Raw genomic sequence first — 19,556 nt, forward strand, 5'->3', positions numbered from 1 at the left:
TTTAAAGTATACCATAGGTGGTCTTTCAGAAGGTTCTGAGCTTGGAGTTACAGTTGGTGTATTTGCTAACATCTTAGCTTGACTGATATAGTAGCTCTTGCTTTGCAGTCTATCTAAATCATTATGCTATAACTCTTTTTAAAACTACAGTTCTCAGCTCAGCCTTTGCTTCAAAATAATACTAGAAGATGCATAACTTGACTTCTCCAGGAAGTGGTCACTAGACTACATTTTCATTGATTGAGAGCATGTCTGCTTATAAGCGAAGTGCAATACACTGTTAATGCATCATAAGGCTGCACAGTTAAAATCAATTAGGAAAGGCAAACTAAGCATCCAATAGCATTTGATAACTTGAACTGTATTGGCTTTTGATATATTTGTGGCACACTACACATTTAAATAAATCCACTTAAAATTGTCACATTTTCTTATCTCTAAAAAATTTTGCTTTCCTCCTTTGCTGTTTGAAAGATCCACTCAAAAAAGGAGAAACCAATATAAAGAGAGACTGTGAAACTGGCTATACAGGAGGTGTTTTGAAATGCACAAAGTAAACAGAAAAACTAGAGAGAGATTTTTCTCTAATCTGTTACAATAATCCTACTTTATTTGTAACAATAGTGTGTAATAAAATAAAAGGAGGTTTGGGGCTTCTAGGTATGTCTAAATTGTTTACATTTCCAGGGGACTCTTTTACATAATCTCATTTGGTTTTGACATTCACAGCTCAGTTTTTGATTCTCTCAAATTTGTGCCTGAGAAAAGCACTCATAACAATATTCATAAGTGTGCATTAGTGCATCAGAACTTATATCAACGCTAGTGCTGCTGACAATTTGTCAAGTCATTGTTCATGTGGCAATAGTAAGGCAAATTGTCAAACACTTTTTTGTGAACATCTAATATTGCAAATTGGTAGATGATAATTTAAAAGTAATATCTACAAATGTTGGATTGGACTATAATGTTCCTGTTCATTGGCTAGTTAAGCACTTATTGTACCCTGGGAATACTTAATCACTCTCCTTACCACCACAAACAAAAAAAACCAACACCACTAACTCTTACTAACTTTATTTTTTGTGTTAGCCACCAGAAAGGCTGATTGTGGTTGGGATATGTTCCATGGCAAAGAAATCCAAGTCCAAACCAATGAATGAAATTCTGGAACGCCTCTCCATGTTTAAGTACATCACAGTGGTAATATTTGAAGAGGATGTCATTTTGAATGAACCTGTAGAAAACTGGCCTTTATGTGACTGTCTCATTTCTTTTCATTCTAAAGGTAAAGCTTTCCAAGTAGTAGCATGAACCTCTCACTTTTAAACTTCATTTTAGCCTCTTTTTTTATTCTTTTAATTGAATATTTAGCCAAATTACAAGTTAGCAGTCTCTAGGGGCTTTTTGTTTTGGGTATTTGAAAAAAAATAACATCACAATTATAATATTTTAAACCCAGCTTTTAGTATTTCAGCTATTACAGCGTTAAAATATTATTGTATTAAATGTTTGGGATCATCTAGTCTGCTGTGGCATTTGAAATCTAGTTGCTGACCAGACAAATAACATTTACTTATGAAGCTATCAAATATATTTGTTCACCTCACCCCAGTAAGCACAGGACCATTCTCACTTAAAGAAATACTTTTGTACATCTCTTGAGGAATCTTTCTCTAGAAGAAACAATGTTCATTCTGGATAGTCACATCCCTCTACCTCTCTCCTCTGTACACTGGCAAAATACTAAAGTATTCAGTGACTAGAGATGTAGAACACAGTTTTCTAATGGTTGGAACGAAAGGGCAAGGAGCCAGAGGAAAAGGTGTTTTCTAATAGTCTAACTTGATTTACTGGGTTACTAGGCTACTCTGACTTTTGTGCATAGGTCAATTCAGCTATAGATCACACTGATTAAAACATTAAAAAAAAAACCCTCTACTCATTCAGGTCATATGTATAATATTGAAATTGAAGGGTTTTTTTTACCCAAATACTTAAACATGACACTAGTAAGTTAATATATATATTCCTTAATAAACCTTGTTTAGGATTTCCACTGGACAAAGCAGTTGCCTATGCAAAACTCAGGAATCCATTTGTAATCAATGACTTGAATATGCAGTATCACATACAAGACAGGTAAGTAATAACCACAAATCAGATATAAACCACTTCAGCTCTATTTTACTGAAAATCAGCAAATAAAATAACTATTTAAGACTGTGAAATACTGGTAATATCTTGGGATTGTCATCACAATGACACCACTAATATATGCATCATTCTACAGCAGTCTAGTAAATATACTGGCTGACACTATCTCAAAAATACTGTGTGTATGTGTACGTGTGTGTGTGTATATATACACACACATGTTCTTATGTTCTTACATACATGTAGAAGACAGTAAATTACAAAACAAATGACTAGTAAATAATAGATAGGTGTATCTTGTTGACCTTAATCTGGAATTGGACTGTACTGCTTTTGATCAGTCCTTTAGAATTATTTATTGCTTTATGTTGTGGTGTCTCTTAGAGGTCTGGTCTAGGTCAGGACCTCATAGTGCTAGGTTCTGTACAAACATATAGTAAAAGACAATTTTTGCCTCAAATTGTTTACAGTCCTGAAAGTAGAATGGAGTAAGGGCAGTGCCTTTCTCAGTTTGGTAAGATTTAGCATATAGTGGGTACTACTGCAGTCAAAATAGTAATCACAAGTTCTTCTTCGAGTGCTTACTCATATCGATTCCAATTAGGTTTGCGCGCGCCACGTGCACGCTCGTCGGAAGATTTTTACCCTAGTAACACTCGGTGGGTCAGCTGGGTCGCCCCCTGGCGTGGCACCACTATAGCGCCGGATATATACCCCTGCTGACCCAACGGCCCTTCAGTTCCTTCTTACCGCCCGTGACGGTGGTTGGAACTGTGGAGCGCGGCTTTGCTGACCTCCACATCCCTAGCTTCTCGTAGTTCTTTACTCTTTACTGTGTTTATAGTTCGAGTTCTTGTAGTTATAATTAGTTTTAGTACTTATATTTATAGTTAGTGTATATAGTTGAAGGGGGGATCGGGGATTAGCCCCTTTCCTCCGACCTGGTGCGGGCCCATGCCCAAGGCTCCGGGATTCAAACCATGCTCGGCGTGCCAGAAGCCGATGCCAATAGGGGATCCCCACGACTCCTGCCTCAAGTGCTTAGGGGAATCCCACCTTACGGACAAGTGCTGCATTTGCAAGTCATTCAAACCAAGGACAAAGAAGGAGTGGGACTTTCGATTGAAGCAGCTCCTCATGGAGTCGGCACTTAGTCCTGCAGCACCGGTACCGAGTGCCCAACAGACTGCCTCGGTGAGGAGTACCCCTTCGGCACCGGATCACTCCGGTACCGAGAAGGAGCCCCGGCACCGACCTCTACCAGCACCGACTCCCCGGCACCACTCCCTTTCCCCGACTGGGAAACGCCATAGTGCTCTGACCCTAGCCTCGCAGAAGGAGCGCTCGTCTAAGTCAGTTCGTCGGACACCAGCATCCGCTGCGGCACAGTCAACACCGGCAACGCAGATGGCAGCTCCACCTAGCGCGGCACCGTCGATTCTGGTCCCACAAGGGCCGTTGAGTCCAGTGCCAGATAGCTCCCGGGCTCATGCTGTGGTTGAGCTCGCTCTCCCTTCTACGCCAGAGACCTTCTCTATGGCAAGAGAGCTCATTGCTATGACGGAGCCGATACATCCTCAACCCCCGGCACCGCCGGTGTGGGTTGTTCAATCCGTCGGCAAGCCGGCCCTGATAAGGCCTCCTTCCGTCAGTCCACTGGAGAGACGTCATTCCAGATCACGGTCTCGGAGACGCTCCTGATCACGCCGTTCCCGCTCCTGGCACCGCTCTCCATCGCAGTACTGGTCGCACTCGCGGCGACATTCAGCATCTCGTTCACCGGACAGATACTCCTGGCACCGATCCCACTCTCGGCACCAATCTCGGTGCCGTGTGTCCCGCAGTCTCTCCCGGCGCAGGGACTCGAGATCCCAGTCAACCTCCCGGCACCGGCATGGTAGAAGGTCCCGGTCTTGCTCGCGGTACCGCCATGCTCGGTACCACTCCCCGGTACCGCTCCCCGGTACCGCCCCGGGATCGAGCGTCAAGAACAGTGGCGCCCTCCCAGGGTCTCTCGGCACCACCGTGGCCTTCGAGACACACATCGGTATTGTCTCAGGCTGGTAGTGCATCCTACCATCAGGAACGTGACTCTGATGTTCCCATTATCCAGAGACACAAAGCCACGAACAAGGTCCTCATCGCTGGTCCTTTTGGACACCTTGGGCATACCACCAGGCCCAAGGTGCCCCATCAGTGGCTCAAAGGTCGGCCCCGTCAGAACACCTGGTACCAGAGGCGACAGTGAGCCACCCTCCCCCCGCGGGCACGGACGAGGCTCCAATTCAGTCTGCAGTCACCGAGGTTCCACCTGATGCAGATGGTGCCCCTCCAGTCCACGACCCACCTCAAGACCCGTTGGTCCCAGGCTTCTCCTCCTCCTCCTCACCTGATGAGGCGGTAGCAGGAACATCTTCCTCAGGCCCTCCCCCGATCGATCTCAGGACCCATCAAGACCTCTTGAGGAGGGTGGCCCAGAACATGAACTTGCGGATGGAGGAGGTTGCTGAAATAGAGGACCCGGTCGTGGACATCTTATCGGCTGATGCACCTCTTAGAGTGGCTCTACCGTTCATCCGCACTATATAAGCCAATGTGGACACAATTTGGCAATCCCCAGCTTCAATTACACCTACAGCTAGGGGAGTAGAGAGGAAATATATGGTCCCCTCAAAGGGGTACGAATATCTCTACACCCACCCACCTCCCTGCTCCCTGGTTGTCCAATCGGTGAATGAACGGGAGCGTCATGGCCAGCAAGCATCAGCTCCTAAGGCGAAGGAGGCTAGACGCATGGACCTCCTAGGCCGTAAAATATACTCGGCTGGGGGCCTCCAACTTAGGGCGGCAAATCAACAAGCCCTCCTAAGTCGGTATAACTTTAATATGTGGGTGTCTGTGGGGAAGTTTACGGAGCTTCTTCCCCAGGAGTCCCGTCCAGAGTTTACGGCCCTACTTGAAGAGGGTAAAAAGGTGGCAAGAACCTCCCTCCAGGCCTCTCTGGATGCAGCGGACTCGGCGGCCAGAACTCTCGCGTCCGGGGTAACGATGAGACGTATCTCCTGGCTACAGGCTTCAGGCCTTCCCCCTGAATTGCAGCAGACCATTCAGGATTTACCCTTTGAGGGCCAGGGCCTTTTCTCAGACAAAACCGACCCCAGGTTGCAGAGTCTGAAGGACAATCGGGTCATAATGCGCTCGCTGGGTATGCACACGCCGGTGACCCAGCGAAGGTCCTTCCAGCCCCAGCCACACCACCCTTACAACCAGACTAGGCCGCGTCAGGACGCTACCAGAAGGCGTGACGGGGGAATCGGCGGACACAGTCTGGCCCTCAGGGAACCCAAAGTCAAGTGCCCCGTAAGCCACCAACGGGGCCCAAACAAAACTTTTGATGGGACGTCCGAGGACGGCCCACCAGTTACCCTGCCGGATCCTTCTCCCTCCTTCTTCAACCACCTCTCCCATTTCCTCCCTGCCTGGTCCCAGCTGACCTCGGATCGTTGGGTCCTCCGCACGGTGGAAGTGGGATACCACCTCCAGTTTGTTTCAGCACCCTCCTTCCACCCTCCCTACCCGTCCCTCTTCAGGGACCCCTCTCACGAGCAATTCCTCTTAAAGAGGTCCAGGCGCTCCTAAACCTGGGAGCCATAGAGGAGATGCCAAAAGACATGAGGGGCAAGGGGTTCTATTCCTGCTGCTTCTTAATCCCCAAGGCAAGGGGCGGTCTCCGACCGATCCTAGACTTGCGAGAACTCAACAAATTCATGATAAAGCTGAAGTTCCGCATGGTATCCCTGGGGACCATCATCCCATCCCTGGATCCGGGAGACTGATATGCCGCCCTCGATATGAAGGACGTGTATTTCCAATCGCCATTTATCCACTGCACAGACAGTACCTCCGTTTTGTGGTCAGCCACCAACACTTCCAGTTCACGGTGCTTCCCTTTGGTCTTTCTACGGCCCCAAGAGTCTTCACCAAATGCATGGCTGTAGTAGCCGCCTCCCTCCGGCGTCGTCGAGTACACGTCTACCCGTATCTCGACGATTGGCTCATTTGAGAGACTTCCCAGTCACAAGTTCACAGAGTCCTACTCAAGCTCCGCAGGGACAGAGCCCACCTGATCCTCATTGCTCCAGCGTGGCCGAGGCAGTACAGGTATACCCTGTTGTTCGACCTCTCAGTGGCAGACTCGATTCCCCTGCCACTCTGGCCGGACCTCATAACACAGGACTTCGGCAGGCTTCACCATCCGGACTTGCAATCCCTTCATCTCACAGCATGGCTGCTGCGTGGTTGAGCCAATCTGAGTTGCGTTGCTCTGCCTCGGTACAACAGGTACTCTTGGGAAGTAGGAAGCCTTCCACTAGGATGACATATCTCGCCAAGTGGAAGCGTTTCTCCCACTGGTGTGCTCAGAGTAACTTAGTCCCCGGACAGGTATCTGTCCCTACGGTCCTGGATTACCTCTGGTCCCTGAAAGAGCAGGGCCTGGCGGTCTCTTCTATAAAGGTACATCTGGCAGCTATTTCTGCCTTCCACCCAGGCGAAAGTGGCCGTTCAATTTTTTCTCACCCCATAGTTTCCAGGTTCCTTAAGGGATTGGAACGGTTGTACCTTCAAGTCAGACGCCCAACCCTTACCTGGGATCTAAACCTGGTGCTAGCCAAGCTTTTGGGTGCCCCCTTTGAGCCTCTGGCCACCTGCTCGCTGCTGTACCTTTCCTGGAAGAATCACTTCCTCGTCACTATCACCTCGGCGAGACAAGTATCGGAGCTACGGGCCTTGACAGTGGATCCCCCGTATACGGTATTCCACAAGGACAAGGTACAGCTGCGACCACACCCCTCTTTCCTCCCTAAGGTGGTGTCTGCCTTTCATGTCAATCAAGACATCTTCCTCCCAGTTTTTTTCCCGAAGCCGCACTCATCGCGTTGGGAACAACAACTACATACTTTGGATGTCCGTAGGGCTCTCGCGTTTTATAGAGAGAGAACCAAACCCTTCCGACGTTCGCCTCAGTTCTTTGTAGTGGTGGCAGACCGCATGAAAGGCATGCCGGTCTCTTCCCAACGGATCTCATGTTGGGTGACGTCCTGCATGCGAACATGCTATGAATTGGCTCACATTCCCGCTAGCCATCTCACCGCCCCTTCTACTCGGGCGCAAGCCTCTTCTGCCGCTTTCCTGGCCCATGTCCCCATCCAGGAAATATGTCGGGCGGCTACCTGGTCATTGATTCACACCTTTGCCTCACATTACGCATTGGTTCAACAGTCCAGAGACGATGCAGCCTTTGGTTCAGCAGTTTTGCATTCTGCAACGTCTCACTCCGACCCCACCGCGTAGGTAAGGCTTGGGAATCACCTAATTGGAATCGATATGAGCAAGCACTCGAAGAAGAAAAGACGGTTACTCACCTTTGTAACTGTTGTTCTTCGAGATGTGTTGCTCATATCCATTCCAAACCCGCCCTCCTTCCCCACTGTCGGAGTAGCCGGCAAGAAGGAACTGAAGGGCCGTTGGATCGGCAGGGGTATATATCCGGCGCTATAGTGGCGCTACGCCAGGGGGCGACCCAGCCGACCCACTGAGTGTTGCTAGGGTAAAAATCTTCCGACGAGCGTGCACACACCTAATTGGAATGGATATGAGCAACACATCTCGAAGAACAACAGTTACAAAGATGAGTAACCGTCTTTTATCTCGCTTAGGTATGTCCCTAATGTCCTTCCCTTACCCACACCAGTTGAGTCTGTGAAGCTCAAGCAGTGAGATCCTGATGTTGAGTTTTTAAAATTAATTAAAAGTTTAACTTTTTTTACTTTCAGCTTTGTTCTGTGGAGACATTTGTAATTACTGTCAGTCTCAAAGTATTATTTCATGAGCATTTCACTTTGTCGTTGCACGAGACACTTAGTGACAAACATTGAAAGATATTGGCAATGGTAGAGGCCAAGATAGTAATTGTGAAACAGTGGTTGTGAAACAAAGAGAAGTTTAGCTGAAATTATATTAAATTAAGGGTGGGCAAACTACAGTGAGCTGCACCATGCGTCTTGGCCCTGCTCTGGCCGGGGCACTGGGCTGGTGGCCACACCATGCGTCTCGGCCCCACTCCGACTGGGGCGCTGGGTTGGTGGCCACACCATGTGGCTTGGCCCCACTCCGGCCGGGGCACAGGGTCGGGGCTGCATGATGCAGGTTGGCCCCCCGCTCCAGCACTCTGGCCAGGGCGCAGGGTCGGGTTCCGCACCACGCAGCTCTTGGAAGCTGCAGCATGTCCCCGCTCTGGCTCCTATGCGCTCCAATGGGAGCTGCAGGGGCGGTGCCTGTGGATGGGGCAGCATGCACAGCTGCCTGGCTGCACATAGAAGCCAGAGAAGGGACATGCCACTGCTTCTGGGAGCCACTCAAGGTAGGCACCGCTTGGAGCCTGCCCCAGCCCTGATCCTCTCCACATGCCCCCCAATCCCCTTCCCCAGCCCTGATCCACCTCCTGCTCTCCTAACCCCTCGATCCCAGCCTGTATCACCCTCCTGCAACCCAAACCTCTCATCCCCACCTCCACCCCAGAGCCTGCACCCCCAGCCGGAACCTGCTCCCCTTCCCACACCTCTGCCCCAGCCCTGATCTCCCACCCTCCAAACCCCTCGGTCCCAGCCCAGAGCATCCTCCTACACCCCAAACTCCTTATCCCCAGCCCCATCCCAGAGCAGTCCTTCCTGCACCCCAACCCCAATTTTGTAAGCATTCATGGCCCACCATACAATTTCTATTCCCCAATGTGGCCCTCAGGCCAAAAAGTTTGGCCACCCCTGTATTAAACAGACGAGTCTCACTGAAATGCACGGAGAAGTTAGTGATGTCCCAAAAAGTCAGATATTACATTTCATATACTATTTGTTATACTTACGTACAACATTATTTGATTGTAGGTTCATGTGGTTTATTTGCTATGTTTTTATCCACAACATTTATGCAAAGAAAAAGCCTGTTCAGATGTTAGTGTTCTGAGTCCCCATTGTCATCCAAAGTATCTTCTCTGTCTGCATCGTGACCTGGCGAAGAGCTCTGGGTAGCTCAAAAGCTTGTCTCTTTCAACAGAACTTGATTCAATCAAAGATATTATCTGACCCACCTTTTCTCTCTCCATCATGAAAAGCAAATATTAATAAATGAATAGTTAATGAAGTATAGAAACACTGGAGCCTTTTGTACAGTAAAAAAAGTACAATTTCAGACACCTACCAGTTGATGACCAACAATTGTTGCAACAGTGCACAAGCATTTCAGCAAATTTGGAATTGCACTTGCATGGAACAAGTCTCTCCATACTCTGCTGTTCCTGTCTTGTGACAGACTAAAAGTGTTGGCATTGCAATTTGCACTGGTTCAGTGACATTGGTGTGAAGTGCAACTGTCTAAATAGACATCCCTTAAAGCACTGCGTACGTGAACAAAGTACCATGATAGTTATGATTATATAAAGTAAGCTTTGAGTTTCATGGACTATAAAATGTAAATATTCAGACTTTATTGCTTTGGTTGGATAACCTTTGTGCTCTTCTTTTAGGAGAGAAGTGTATAGCATCCTCAAAGCTGAAGGCATTTTACTTCCTCGTTATGCAATTCTGAACCGTGATCCAAACAATCCCAAAGGTAACAGATTTTCCTAACTTTCTTATTAAGGTTCTGTTTTTACAACTTGGAATATTTTGTTAAACATTTTGAATGGTAACCTTTAGCGTTCTGAACCCTCTGCTTGCCTGGACCCACTTCTGTGCCCCTTTCCTTTAATTCAGTCAATGACGTCCTGCTCATTGCAAGGGGGAAGGAGATGGGGAGGAGCAGATGCTTACAGCAAAAGTTCCCTACAAAATGTAGTTTTTAACTCTGCTGTGGAGGTGCTTCTGACAGATTTTGGACTTGCCATGGTCCCTCAGAAGCAGTCCCATCCTGAATAACTTTACCAAATCTGTCTGGCTGGTCTCCCGCAGCCCAACATAATGAGACCACACAGGGCACAGATACTGGGAGACAGTAGGAGGAGCTAACATTTTGAGCTGGCTGAGGGCTGTCATTCTGGAGAGTGCTAAGGATGAATTAGTACCAAAGAGCTTGCACAGTCAATGCGTTAACATTTCAACAGACTTACAACAAAGATGTTGCTCCTGGGATAAAAGGGTCAACATCAACAGTTATGGCAAATATGCAAATAACTTCATAATGAAAATAGGCTGTCCAAGCTTCTGTTGATCTAACTAAGGTATTTATATGACCCTCATCTTTAAAGTATCTGAATGCTTCACAGTCTAATGTATTTATACTCACAACATACCTGTCAGGCAAGGAAGTGCTACTATTTGTACTTCAATTCCCATCTGTAAAATATAGAGACTATATTTAATTAAATAAATACTATTGGGAATTGTGTGATTATGAGAGACTTTAATTTCCAGATATAGATCAGATGACAAATGCTACTACTAATAGGGCCTAGATTTTCCTTAATGTGATAGCTGACAGATTTCTACACCAAATAGTCACCAAACCGACATGAGGTGATGCCATTTTAGATTTTGTATTGATGGGTAGTTGAGGACCTCATAGAAGAACTGATGGTTGGAGACAACCTTGGTTTGAGGGATCATGAGCTAAATCAGTTTAAACAAAATGGAAGGAGAAACAACAATAGGTTTGCAACTAGGGTCCTTGATTTCAAATGGGAAAACTTTTAAAAATTAAGAGAATTATGGAAGTGGACTGGACTGGAGAACTCAAGGATCTGAATGTGGAGGAGGCTTGGAATTACTTTAAGTCAAGGTTGCAGAACCTATCGGAAGTCTGCATCCCAAGCAAGGAAAAAAATTCATAGGGAGTGTTTGCAGAGCAAACTGGATAAGCAAGCATTTCAAACAGTTGATTAAGAGAAAGCAGAAAGCCTACAAAGAATGGAAGATGGGATAATTAGCAAGAAAGGCTACCCCTTTGAGATCAGAAAGTGTAACTGTCTGGCTGGTGGTTCTTGCCAACATGCTCTGGGTCCAACCCATATTTCGGGTCGGGGGGGAATTTTCTCCCTGGGTTAAATTGGCAGAGACTTTGGGTGGATTTTTTTGTTTGTTTTTTTGGTTTATTTTTGCCTTCCTCTGCAGCATGGGTCACTTGCAGGTTTAAAGTAGAGTAAATGGATTTTCTGTAACTTTAAGTCTTTAAATCATGATTTGAGGACTTCCATAACTCAGCTCGAGGTTAGGGGTCTATTACAGGAGAGGGTGGGTGAGGTTCTATGCCTTCAGTCTGCAGGAGGTCAGACTAGATGATTACGATGGTCCTTTCTATCCTTAAAGTCTGAGTCCTTGAGAGGCAATCCATCTGTCCTGAAAATTCACTCTGCTTAAGATTGTTGCCTTGGAATTGGATTTATTCATTGTTTTTAAAAAAAAACAGAAGTTTTTCTCACTAGAAGTGCAAATCTCAGTGCATCCTTAACTGCATGTCAGCCTACTGATGATTCCCTAATACTTTTTTAAAAAATATATAAAAACTAAAATTTGTTACATGTCTTGTAAGACGCTATATCTAAAACTGAGAAAGAATCCAGAAAAAAGGGTTTAGGGAACATTGGGATTAAGGGAAATACCACAGTTGTGTTCCGTGAATATAACTGATTTCCTCTTTGGAGGGAAGTTGAATGGTCTTTCATAAAAACTGGAAAAACTATGACGTTTAGAAGGCAAGCTGAGAGCATAGGTCAGAATTTTCCAAAATGATTGGTAATTTTTGAGTAAAACATTCAAAGTGCCTCAATCACTTTCAGCTGAATTTCAGTGAAGTATAAGTCACTTTTGAAAATAGGGCTGGGGCTCATAAGTTAATGAGGCATTTTGGGAAAATTGTACCCATTGGTACCTCAAAAATTGGAAGCTTAACTTGATTCCTGTTAGAGACCTGAATTTCAGAAAGTGCCAAAGTACCCTAGATTAGAGACTGTTAAAATAATACAATGGGACACTCTAACTTCAGACTTAATATAACAAAATATAACACAGCTAGATGGACAGGAGTTAGAGCAATAAGATAACCTGGCAAAAGCTAGTGGGAAGTATGCTTTTTTTTTTTAATGTTGTGTGTGTATATAGACTCACTATTTCATGTCACTGCAATAGAAAGTCAAAGGGATTTGAATGAGGAGAGACTGGTGGCCTGATATCTTGCCTCAGGAAAGGCATTCCACATATAAGGGCAGCTTGAAAGAAAATGGGATATTTGAAGTGGATTAATGGGATATCAAGACTGATATCACTAAGATGGTTTGGCCGGAAGGCCATTAGAGATCCATTTTTGGAGAAATGGATGTCCCTTGCCTACTAGGGGCTTGGCTACACTGGAGAGTTGCAGCGCTGGTGGTGGCTTTACAGCGCTGCAACTCACTGGCTACAGCGCTGGCTGTACTTCACCTCTGCCTGGGGAATAACGACTGCAGCGCTGGTGCTGCAGCTCTGGAGTGCCAGTGTAAACAGTGATTAATCTTACTATGCTGTAACTGACCTCCGGAATTTTCCCATAATGCTTTTAACTAAAGAACTCTCTCTTTGTTTTGTTATGATGCCTCTCTTTGTTTTGTTGTGAACTCGGGGCTCCCGGAGCTGCTTATCTAAAAAACAAACACAGCTACTGTTTGCTGTGAATGAGGCAGGCAGGGGGATGAATGTCCACAGCTAGTGTTTGCTTGAGGAGAGAAACAGCACGGCGGGGTGGGGGGAGGAGGGGAAAGGAGTCTGTCGGAGCAGCTGCTTATCTGGTCTGAAGGCTAATTACATTTAAGAGTGAATGAGGGGTCGGGGAAGTAGTCGGAATTTGCAAGGCAGGGAGCTGACAGTGTCGGCTCCAAAAATCCACGCTCTCTCTCTCTCTCTCTCTCCCCCACGCTCCCTGTCACAGTCCACCCCACCCCCCTCTTTTGAAAAGCACGTTGCAGCCACTTGAACGCTGGGATAGCTGCCCATAATGCACCACTCCCAACACCGCTGCAAATGTGGCCACACTGCAGCACTGGTAGCTGTCAGTGTGGCCACACTCCAGCGCTTTCCCTACACAGCTGTACGAAGACAGCTTTAACTCCCAGCGCTGCACAGCTGCAAGTGTAGCCACGCCCTCGGTCTTAGTCACATTTATAGTAGAGACATTGAACCTGGATCCTTCTAATATACATGGACAAATACTCTCTCACACCTGATGTTGCCGGAGGAGGGGAGAGAGAAGAGGGAATGAAGATGCAAGTGTAGCTGTGATAGCCGTAAAAGAAACAATCTTGCTTTAAAAATATTTCATAAAGTCACTTACTTACATCATCCATTTAACTATTGAAGTCTCTTTGTGTTCCCACTTTTTCTTGTGTATTGCATTTGAGTCCAGTAATTTAACTACAGTGGTAACATCAGGCATATGAGCAATGAAATAAGGTTGGATGGTAGATCAAGTTTCAAAGTTCCTTTTGAACTTTCCTTAAACATTTTAAACAATTGGATAGACCAGTATTTCTTCGTCACCTTTTTCCTCCTCAGAAAAAGGCACTCACTTTGATGAGATTCTAGCTCTTGTATCATAAACTTTGTAATCTACAAACCACAGCCAGGAAATTGCACACGGCCTGCTTAAGCAAATACTGTAGCTGGCTGGACTTTGTGCAATAGGCAACTTGAAACAAGTGAACTCAATTCAGTTGGAAATTGCAATACAAGGTACTGAACGTTTGCCACGTGTTTATGTATCCATTATGATGCAGTCTTACAGTTTATTCCATTAATAAATACTTAGTTTCAGAGATTTTAAGATTTTTGTATTTTTAATTTCATTGGTGGTAACTTATATAGCATGCTACAATTCTATCTCAAAAATCTGAATTTCTATCTAAGTGTTGGTTTCTAATCTAATATATGGCAGTGAACATGATTGGCTTGAGATGATTAAACAGACACTTTGGGACAGAATGATTTCTTGAGGTTATGTACAAGTATATGCATCTTCTTGAAATAAGAGGGTGAGGGGAAAGATGCTAAGGTGAAGAAAACATTGATATACCAAGGCTGGCTCTGCCCAGTGTGGAAGGATGTGACAATGATGGTTCATTTCCCTGTTCTGTAATGCCAAGGGGATTGTTATGAGCTGGTGTTGCAGCATAGATGCTGGCTCTCTCTCCCTGAAATTGAGAGACTGAGGCAAGCAGATTGGATTAAAAAAAATCAGTGATTTAAAAATAAATCTTTTCTTAATAGCATTTTTTATTAAAATACAATATTTTTTCTTTTAAAACTATTTTCAATTAAATTTGAAATCATAACTCACATTAAGAGCTAAACGTACTATAACCTATCAAAAAAATCAGGCAATGCATGTTTGCTGCCAAAGTTTTAAAAGACAGACCAGTGAACTGGTGGAAGTCACTAGCTAAGCATGTGGAACCAGTGTTTGTTGACGCGCTAGACCAGTCTTTGATAGCAATAGCCTCTTCTGCAGGCGCAGAGAATATTTTCTTTGTTCAGTTTCTTCAGTTAGTTGAATTCAGCGACTAGTTAATCAAAAGTTGAGAAACCAATTGGGAGCTAAAGAAGTAGGAAAGCTTATTTTTCTCTTCCACGTATGAATATAAATGAGATTTAGAGGATGAGATCTATTAGTTCTAAAATCTTGAAGGACATGGTGACCAGAAACAGTCAGTTCAGTTCACTAACTATTGGTAATGCATCCTTTTTTTTAATCAGATCAGTCAGTTTTAAATGTAAAACATGTTTTGAAAAACTCATTCTTCTTATGTATCATGCACATTTAAGGTAGTTTTATTTAACAAATAAACAATTTTAAAATGCTATTTTTATACATTTTTAATTGAATTCAAGTTTCCGTCCACAAATGACAAACCATGAAAAGAAAATCAGTCTAGTACATAAGAAATGTATCACTCACCATTTTCTGCCGCCATAAATGGATCAATTAAGCACCTGAATAAATATATGTTAAATTATATAATTGCTTAAATAAATGTGTATAGATAAAGTGTATCCTCCTGGGTAGCAAAAAGAAGTACCAAATTATACCAACCATTGAAAATCTGCTTTTCTTTAGGAAAATAAAGTACAAAGGCAAAATGTGATTAAAATTGGTGATTTAAATCAATTTCATGTATGCTCATTTAACTCATAATTAAATTGCTTTGATTTAAATCAATCCACCCAGGAAGCAGGGGTGGTAGAGATGCTGGTGTGTTCTTTCTCTGTGCCTAGATGATGCTTGTAAATCACTGTTGCACTGAGAAAGTTCTTCCCAGTGACCTGCAGGGAAGAAACACAGATACTCCTGAGACAAAGTGAATTCCCTTCCTGCACCTATAGGGATGGCAGAGAGATGCTAAGTTATGGAGAGGAGGGTGACGAGCAGGCACCAGTGCACCATAGTTCACTGGTTATTAAGTGTTTTAGGGCTCAGCCCAGCACTGATGGAATAGATGGAGTAGAGGTTCATCCCCAGTTTGTACCAGGGGGTGTTCTGATGCCAAATCTGGGTCTGTTCCTAGTGCTTCCTTCCTTGAATGACTGCTCCAAACATGATTTATAGGAACTTAAATTGGTGATTCAATTTCAATAGTTCAATATTTTTCTTGTCTTAAACTGAAGACTAAAGATATTAATAATAAATTGTTAATTTTTGGAAAGTGAGTAATTGTGACTTTTATTGTATATACCTTTACTGCTTAATATGTCTTTAATTTGTGCTCATTTCTCCAGAATGCAATTTGATTGAAGGAGAAGACCAGGTGGAGGTCAATGGGGAAGTTTTCCAAAAGCCATTTGTAGAGAAGCCAGTGAGTGCCGAGGACCACAATGTATACATTTATTATCCAACATCTGCTGGCGGTGGAAGCCAGAGGCTTTTTCGAAAGGTGAGGAAATTGCCACACTTAAATTATTAAAAAAAAAAAAATTGTACTGAATTACTGTAATCTTGGCTCTATTATAGAGACTTAAAAAAAACAACCAAACTTTGAAATATCTTTGGAGAATCAGATGCAAATCTACACAAGCCAGAATCAAAAGACCAAATTCTCTAGCAGAGGTATGGCCTTTGTACCACAGAAGTGGTGGAAAAAGGGTCTGTAATCTACCTGCAGACAATTTCCTTAACATAGCGGAGGTCTGCTAGGATATCTACACTGCAACCAGGGTCATCTTCTCTGCCCACCATCTTGTTGCACATATGAATGGATTCATTTTCAAGAATACAAGTTGCCTAATATACTGGTGTTTTAAACTAAAGTGATGAGAGAACATACACAAACTCCTCTTGAGGAGGTTGTTGAATTTTCACCTCAAATACTCAAAACAGGTCAGAACGGAAGCTGTTATAGAGATCTGTTGACCTGAATCTGTTGACTAAAATTAAAACAAGGTTCTTTCTAGTGACAATGCATTCCTACTAACTATTGATTAATTAAAAAGTCATTGCAATTAGCAGTGAGGATGCATACTGAGGCTGGATGTAATGTAACTTTGTGTATAGCCTAAATGTAGTACTGTGTAATTTCAGAATCTGTGCCCTTAATCTGGTAGTGCTGCAGGATATTAGCACAGAGGTAGCATTGTACCATTTTATGGTATAGAAGTAGTCAGTCATTTGGGAAACTTTTGTTTAATATTTTCAAACTCTATTAAATAGATATGACTTCATAGTCAAGTCTCTAAATAGTTTAATGTATTTGTATCTATAAAGCCATCCTTTGTGGAATATGTTTAGTTATCCAAAACCAGGACAGGGAAGGAAATTGTGGAAGAAGAGACAGAAATCAGCTCTGTGTGTGTGTATATTTAAGGAGGTGAAAGGGTCTATCTTAAAGAGAGGCTTTAATAGAAAATATTTGTTTCAGATTGGCAGCAGGAGCAGTGTTTATTCCCCTGAAAGCAATGTGAGAAAAACGGGCTCCTACATTTATGAGGAGTTCATGCCTACAGATGGCACTGATGTAAAGGTATGAAACTGCACATTCTGATTTATATTTAGAACAGTCAAATACTCCCAAGAGCTTTGGCAGTTTTTGAGATGAAAATGTGTCTTGTAGGGTGGTAGGGCTCAGGCAGGCTCAATTATTACAAGACCCTTGTGGGGGTCTTGTAATAATTTCTGTTGTCAGAAGGGGGTCACGGTGCAATGAAGTTTGAGAATTATTAGTATTAGAAATTATTATTATTAGTAGATATTTGAGAAGTATTAGTATATTTACTAATAAACTATGACTAATTATAAATGCACACTGCTTTGAAGAAAATACACTAAAAGTACATTAATACATTATCTACTTTTTTTAGTTCATTTGCTTTATATATTTAGTTTTTATTAATTTAGAATTAAAATAATTATAAAAGACTAGGCATCCTCGCATTATTATTAATAAAACAAAATCCCAGCAGCGTTAAAGTAATTATTTCAGCAGGAACTCAGCCAGTCACCTACAGAATTTCCTTCCCTTAATTGTGGGGGGAATAGATTCTGGAAAGTCACCAAATTCATGTTATTTTGGACCATGGGAGGGAGCAAGTTCCAGAGTCTCTGAGCCCTTGCTGCGAACGCCCTACCAAGAACCCCCCCTTATAATGAGGGGGAGATCCTGCTTGGATACTTTGGCTGCCCACAACTGTGACAGTATGGCATGTGGAGAGGCAGTCTTTCGGGTAGGCCTACTCCCAGGCTAGGTAGACCTTTATGGGTCATAACCAACCTCTTAAACTCCACCTGGTGACCAGTAGGAAGATGCTGCGGTGCAGTGCAGATCCCAGAGTACTGATGTATTCTCCCAGTTAGATGCCTTCCTTGATAAGCAAGCTGCTGCCTTGTTCACCATTGTCACTCTTCAAATGTTTTTAAGGTGTAGCCCCATGTAGAACACATCGCAGTAGCTAATCTTGAGGTTATGAAAGCCTGAGTCAGAGCCTCCTAGCGAAACACAGATGATAAAAGGCGGCCTGTGTTGTAATGCAACTAAACAGAAGCTGGGGGTCTAAAATTAACCCTAAGCTGCAAACTCTCATAACTAATGGATGTATTCCAGCAATCACAAGGACTGATGTTACCTCCACCATCTCATCCAGTTGCTTCCCCAACTCTGCTCACCCTCATCCATTTCTTAATCTCAGTTAGACACTGGCTGAGCTACTGAATCACATCAGATGTGATGGAGACATACAGTTGGGTGTACCTGAGAATTCTTTGGGAAGAGGAGCAATTGCCCACAACTACCTATTGACATCTTGGAGAGAAAAGAACGAAGCTGTTGAAGACAGAGTAGTCCTGACAAGTAACACCTCCCTATGATCGGTGGTATCACAGGCAGCTGATAGAAGTAGTAGTACCTGTATTGACAAATGATCTTCATCCAGGAGGAGATTATTGAGCACTTTAGTCTGTGCCAAAGCCACGCTTGTACGTAGTGTGACAAGGGCCTAGGAGGTCAAAGACCTCTAGATACAGTGACAATTGTCTCACTACAACCTTCTCCTGGGAAAGATGTGATACTGGTCAATAATTAGTTAGATTGTTAGTGTCAAGTGATGACTTCTTGAGTAAATGCCACACTGCAGCTTCCTTTAAAGTAATAGGCAGCCTGCCAGCTCTGAGGCATTAACAGACTCCAAAAGTAAAAGACCCAGTACTTTCCCATTGGCCTTATCGCCCAGGAAGGACATATATCCAAAATACAGGTTCAGGTATGAAGTTCTCTAAGAACCTCAGCAAGTATTAGTGGCTGAAATTCTAGAAGAGAAGACGAGGCCCTTGTTCTCTCAAGACCAAACTCTGCCACCACAGAAGCATCCCTAATTTGATCAGTTTTGTCTGCAAAAAAATCAAGCAATTTCCTCACAACAGGAGGTATGTGGACTAGCTCCCAAACTGAGATAGTTCAGTAAAACCAGACATTTTACCACTCCAAAAATTATATATATAATCTGCTGTCTGAGACTTTGCAGGTCCTATGGTGGAGGAAGAGAACTTACTCTTTGCTTTCTGTACTGCCACAGCATATGAGTTTGATCAGTTGTAGCATAAATATTTTTTTTTAGCCTTGGCACAGACCTCCACCACTAGTGTTCTAGCCATCTTCCTTCCTGCTTTGTTTGTCACTGATAATCCATCAGGCTGGATGTCCTGTGAGAACAAAGTAAAGAGGGAGCCTAGAAGCCACCTCATCATTTGGCTAAGAGCACTACCATCTAATTTGCAGTGAGTCTATATAACAGGATGCTATTAACAGCTTCAAACTGGGTTCTGCGGAAACCGGCAACCTGGTCACTTAGAACACACAAGGAACTGTGGTTAAGTGTGTGATTCAGTATAAGGGAACACTT

At 43.9% G+C, this 19,556-nt stretch overlaps 1 protein-coding gene across 3 annotated transcripts in view; it reads left to right on the forward strand.

Annotated features, from left to right (window-relative positions):
- The window catches only part of PPIP5K2 (diphosphoinositol pentakisphosphate kinase 2), a 70,847-nt gene that overhangs the window by 8,684 nt on the left and 42,607 nt on the right, over positions 1–19,556 (forward strand). For all 3 annotated transcript variants that reach the window (XM_045020388.1, XM_045020389.1, XM_045020390.1), the window contains 5 exons: positions 1,093–1,288; positions 2,052–2,142; positions 9,737–9,822; positions 15,948–16,102; positions 17,084–17,185. In XM_045020388.1, coding sequence (XP_044876323.1) covers positions 1,093–1,288; positions 2,052–2,142; positions 9,737–9,822; positions 15,948–16,102; positions 17,084–17,185 — 630 coding nt within the window. The remainder of the gene's footprint in view (positions 1–1,092; positions 1,289–2,051; positions 2,143–9,736; positions 9,823–15,947; positions 16,103–17,083; positions 17,186–19,556) is intronic.

Source organism: Mauremys mutica, chromosome 6 (genome assembly GCF_020497125.1).
Source record: "Mauremys mutica isolate MM-2020 ecotype Southern chromosome 6, ASM2049712v1, whole genome shotgun sequence".
Taxonomy (NCBI): domain Eukaryota; kingdom Metazoa; phylum Chordata; order Testudines; family Geoemydidae; genus Mauremys; species Mauremys mutica.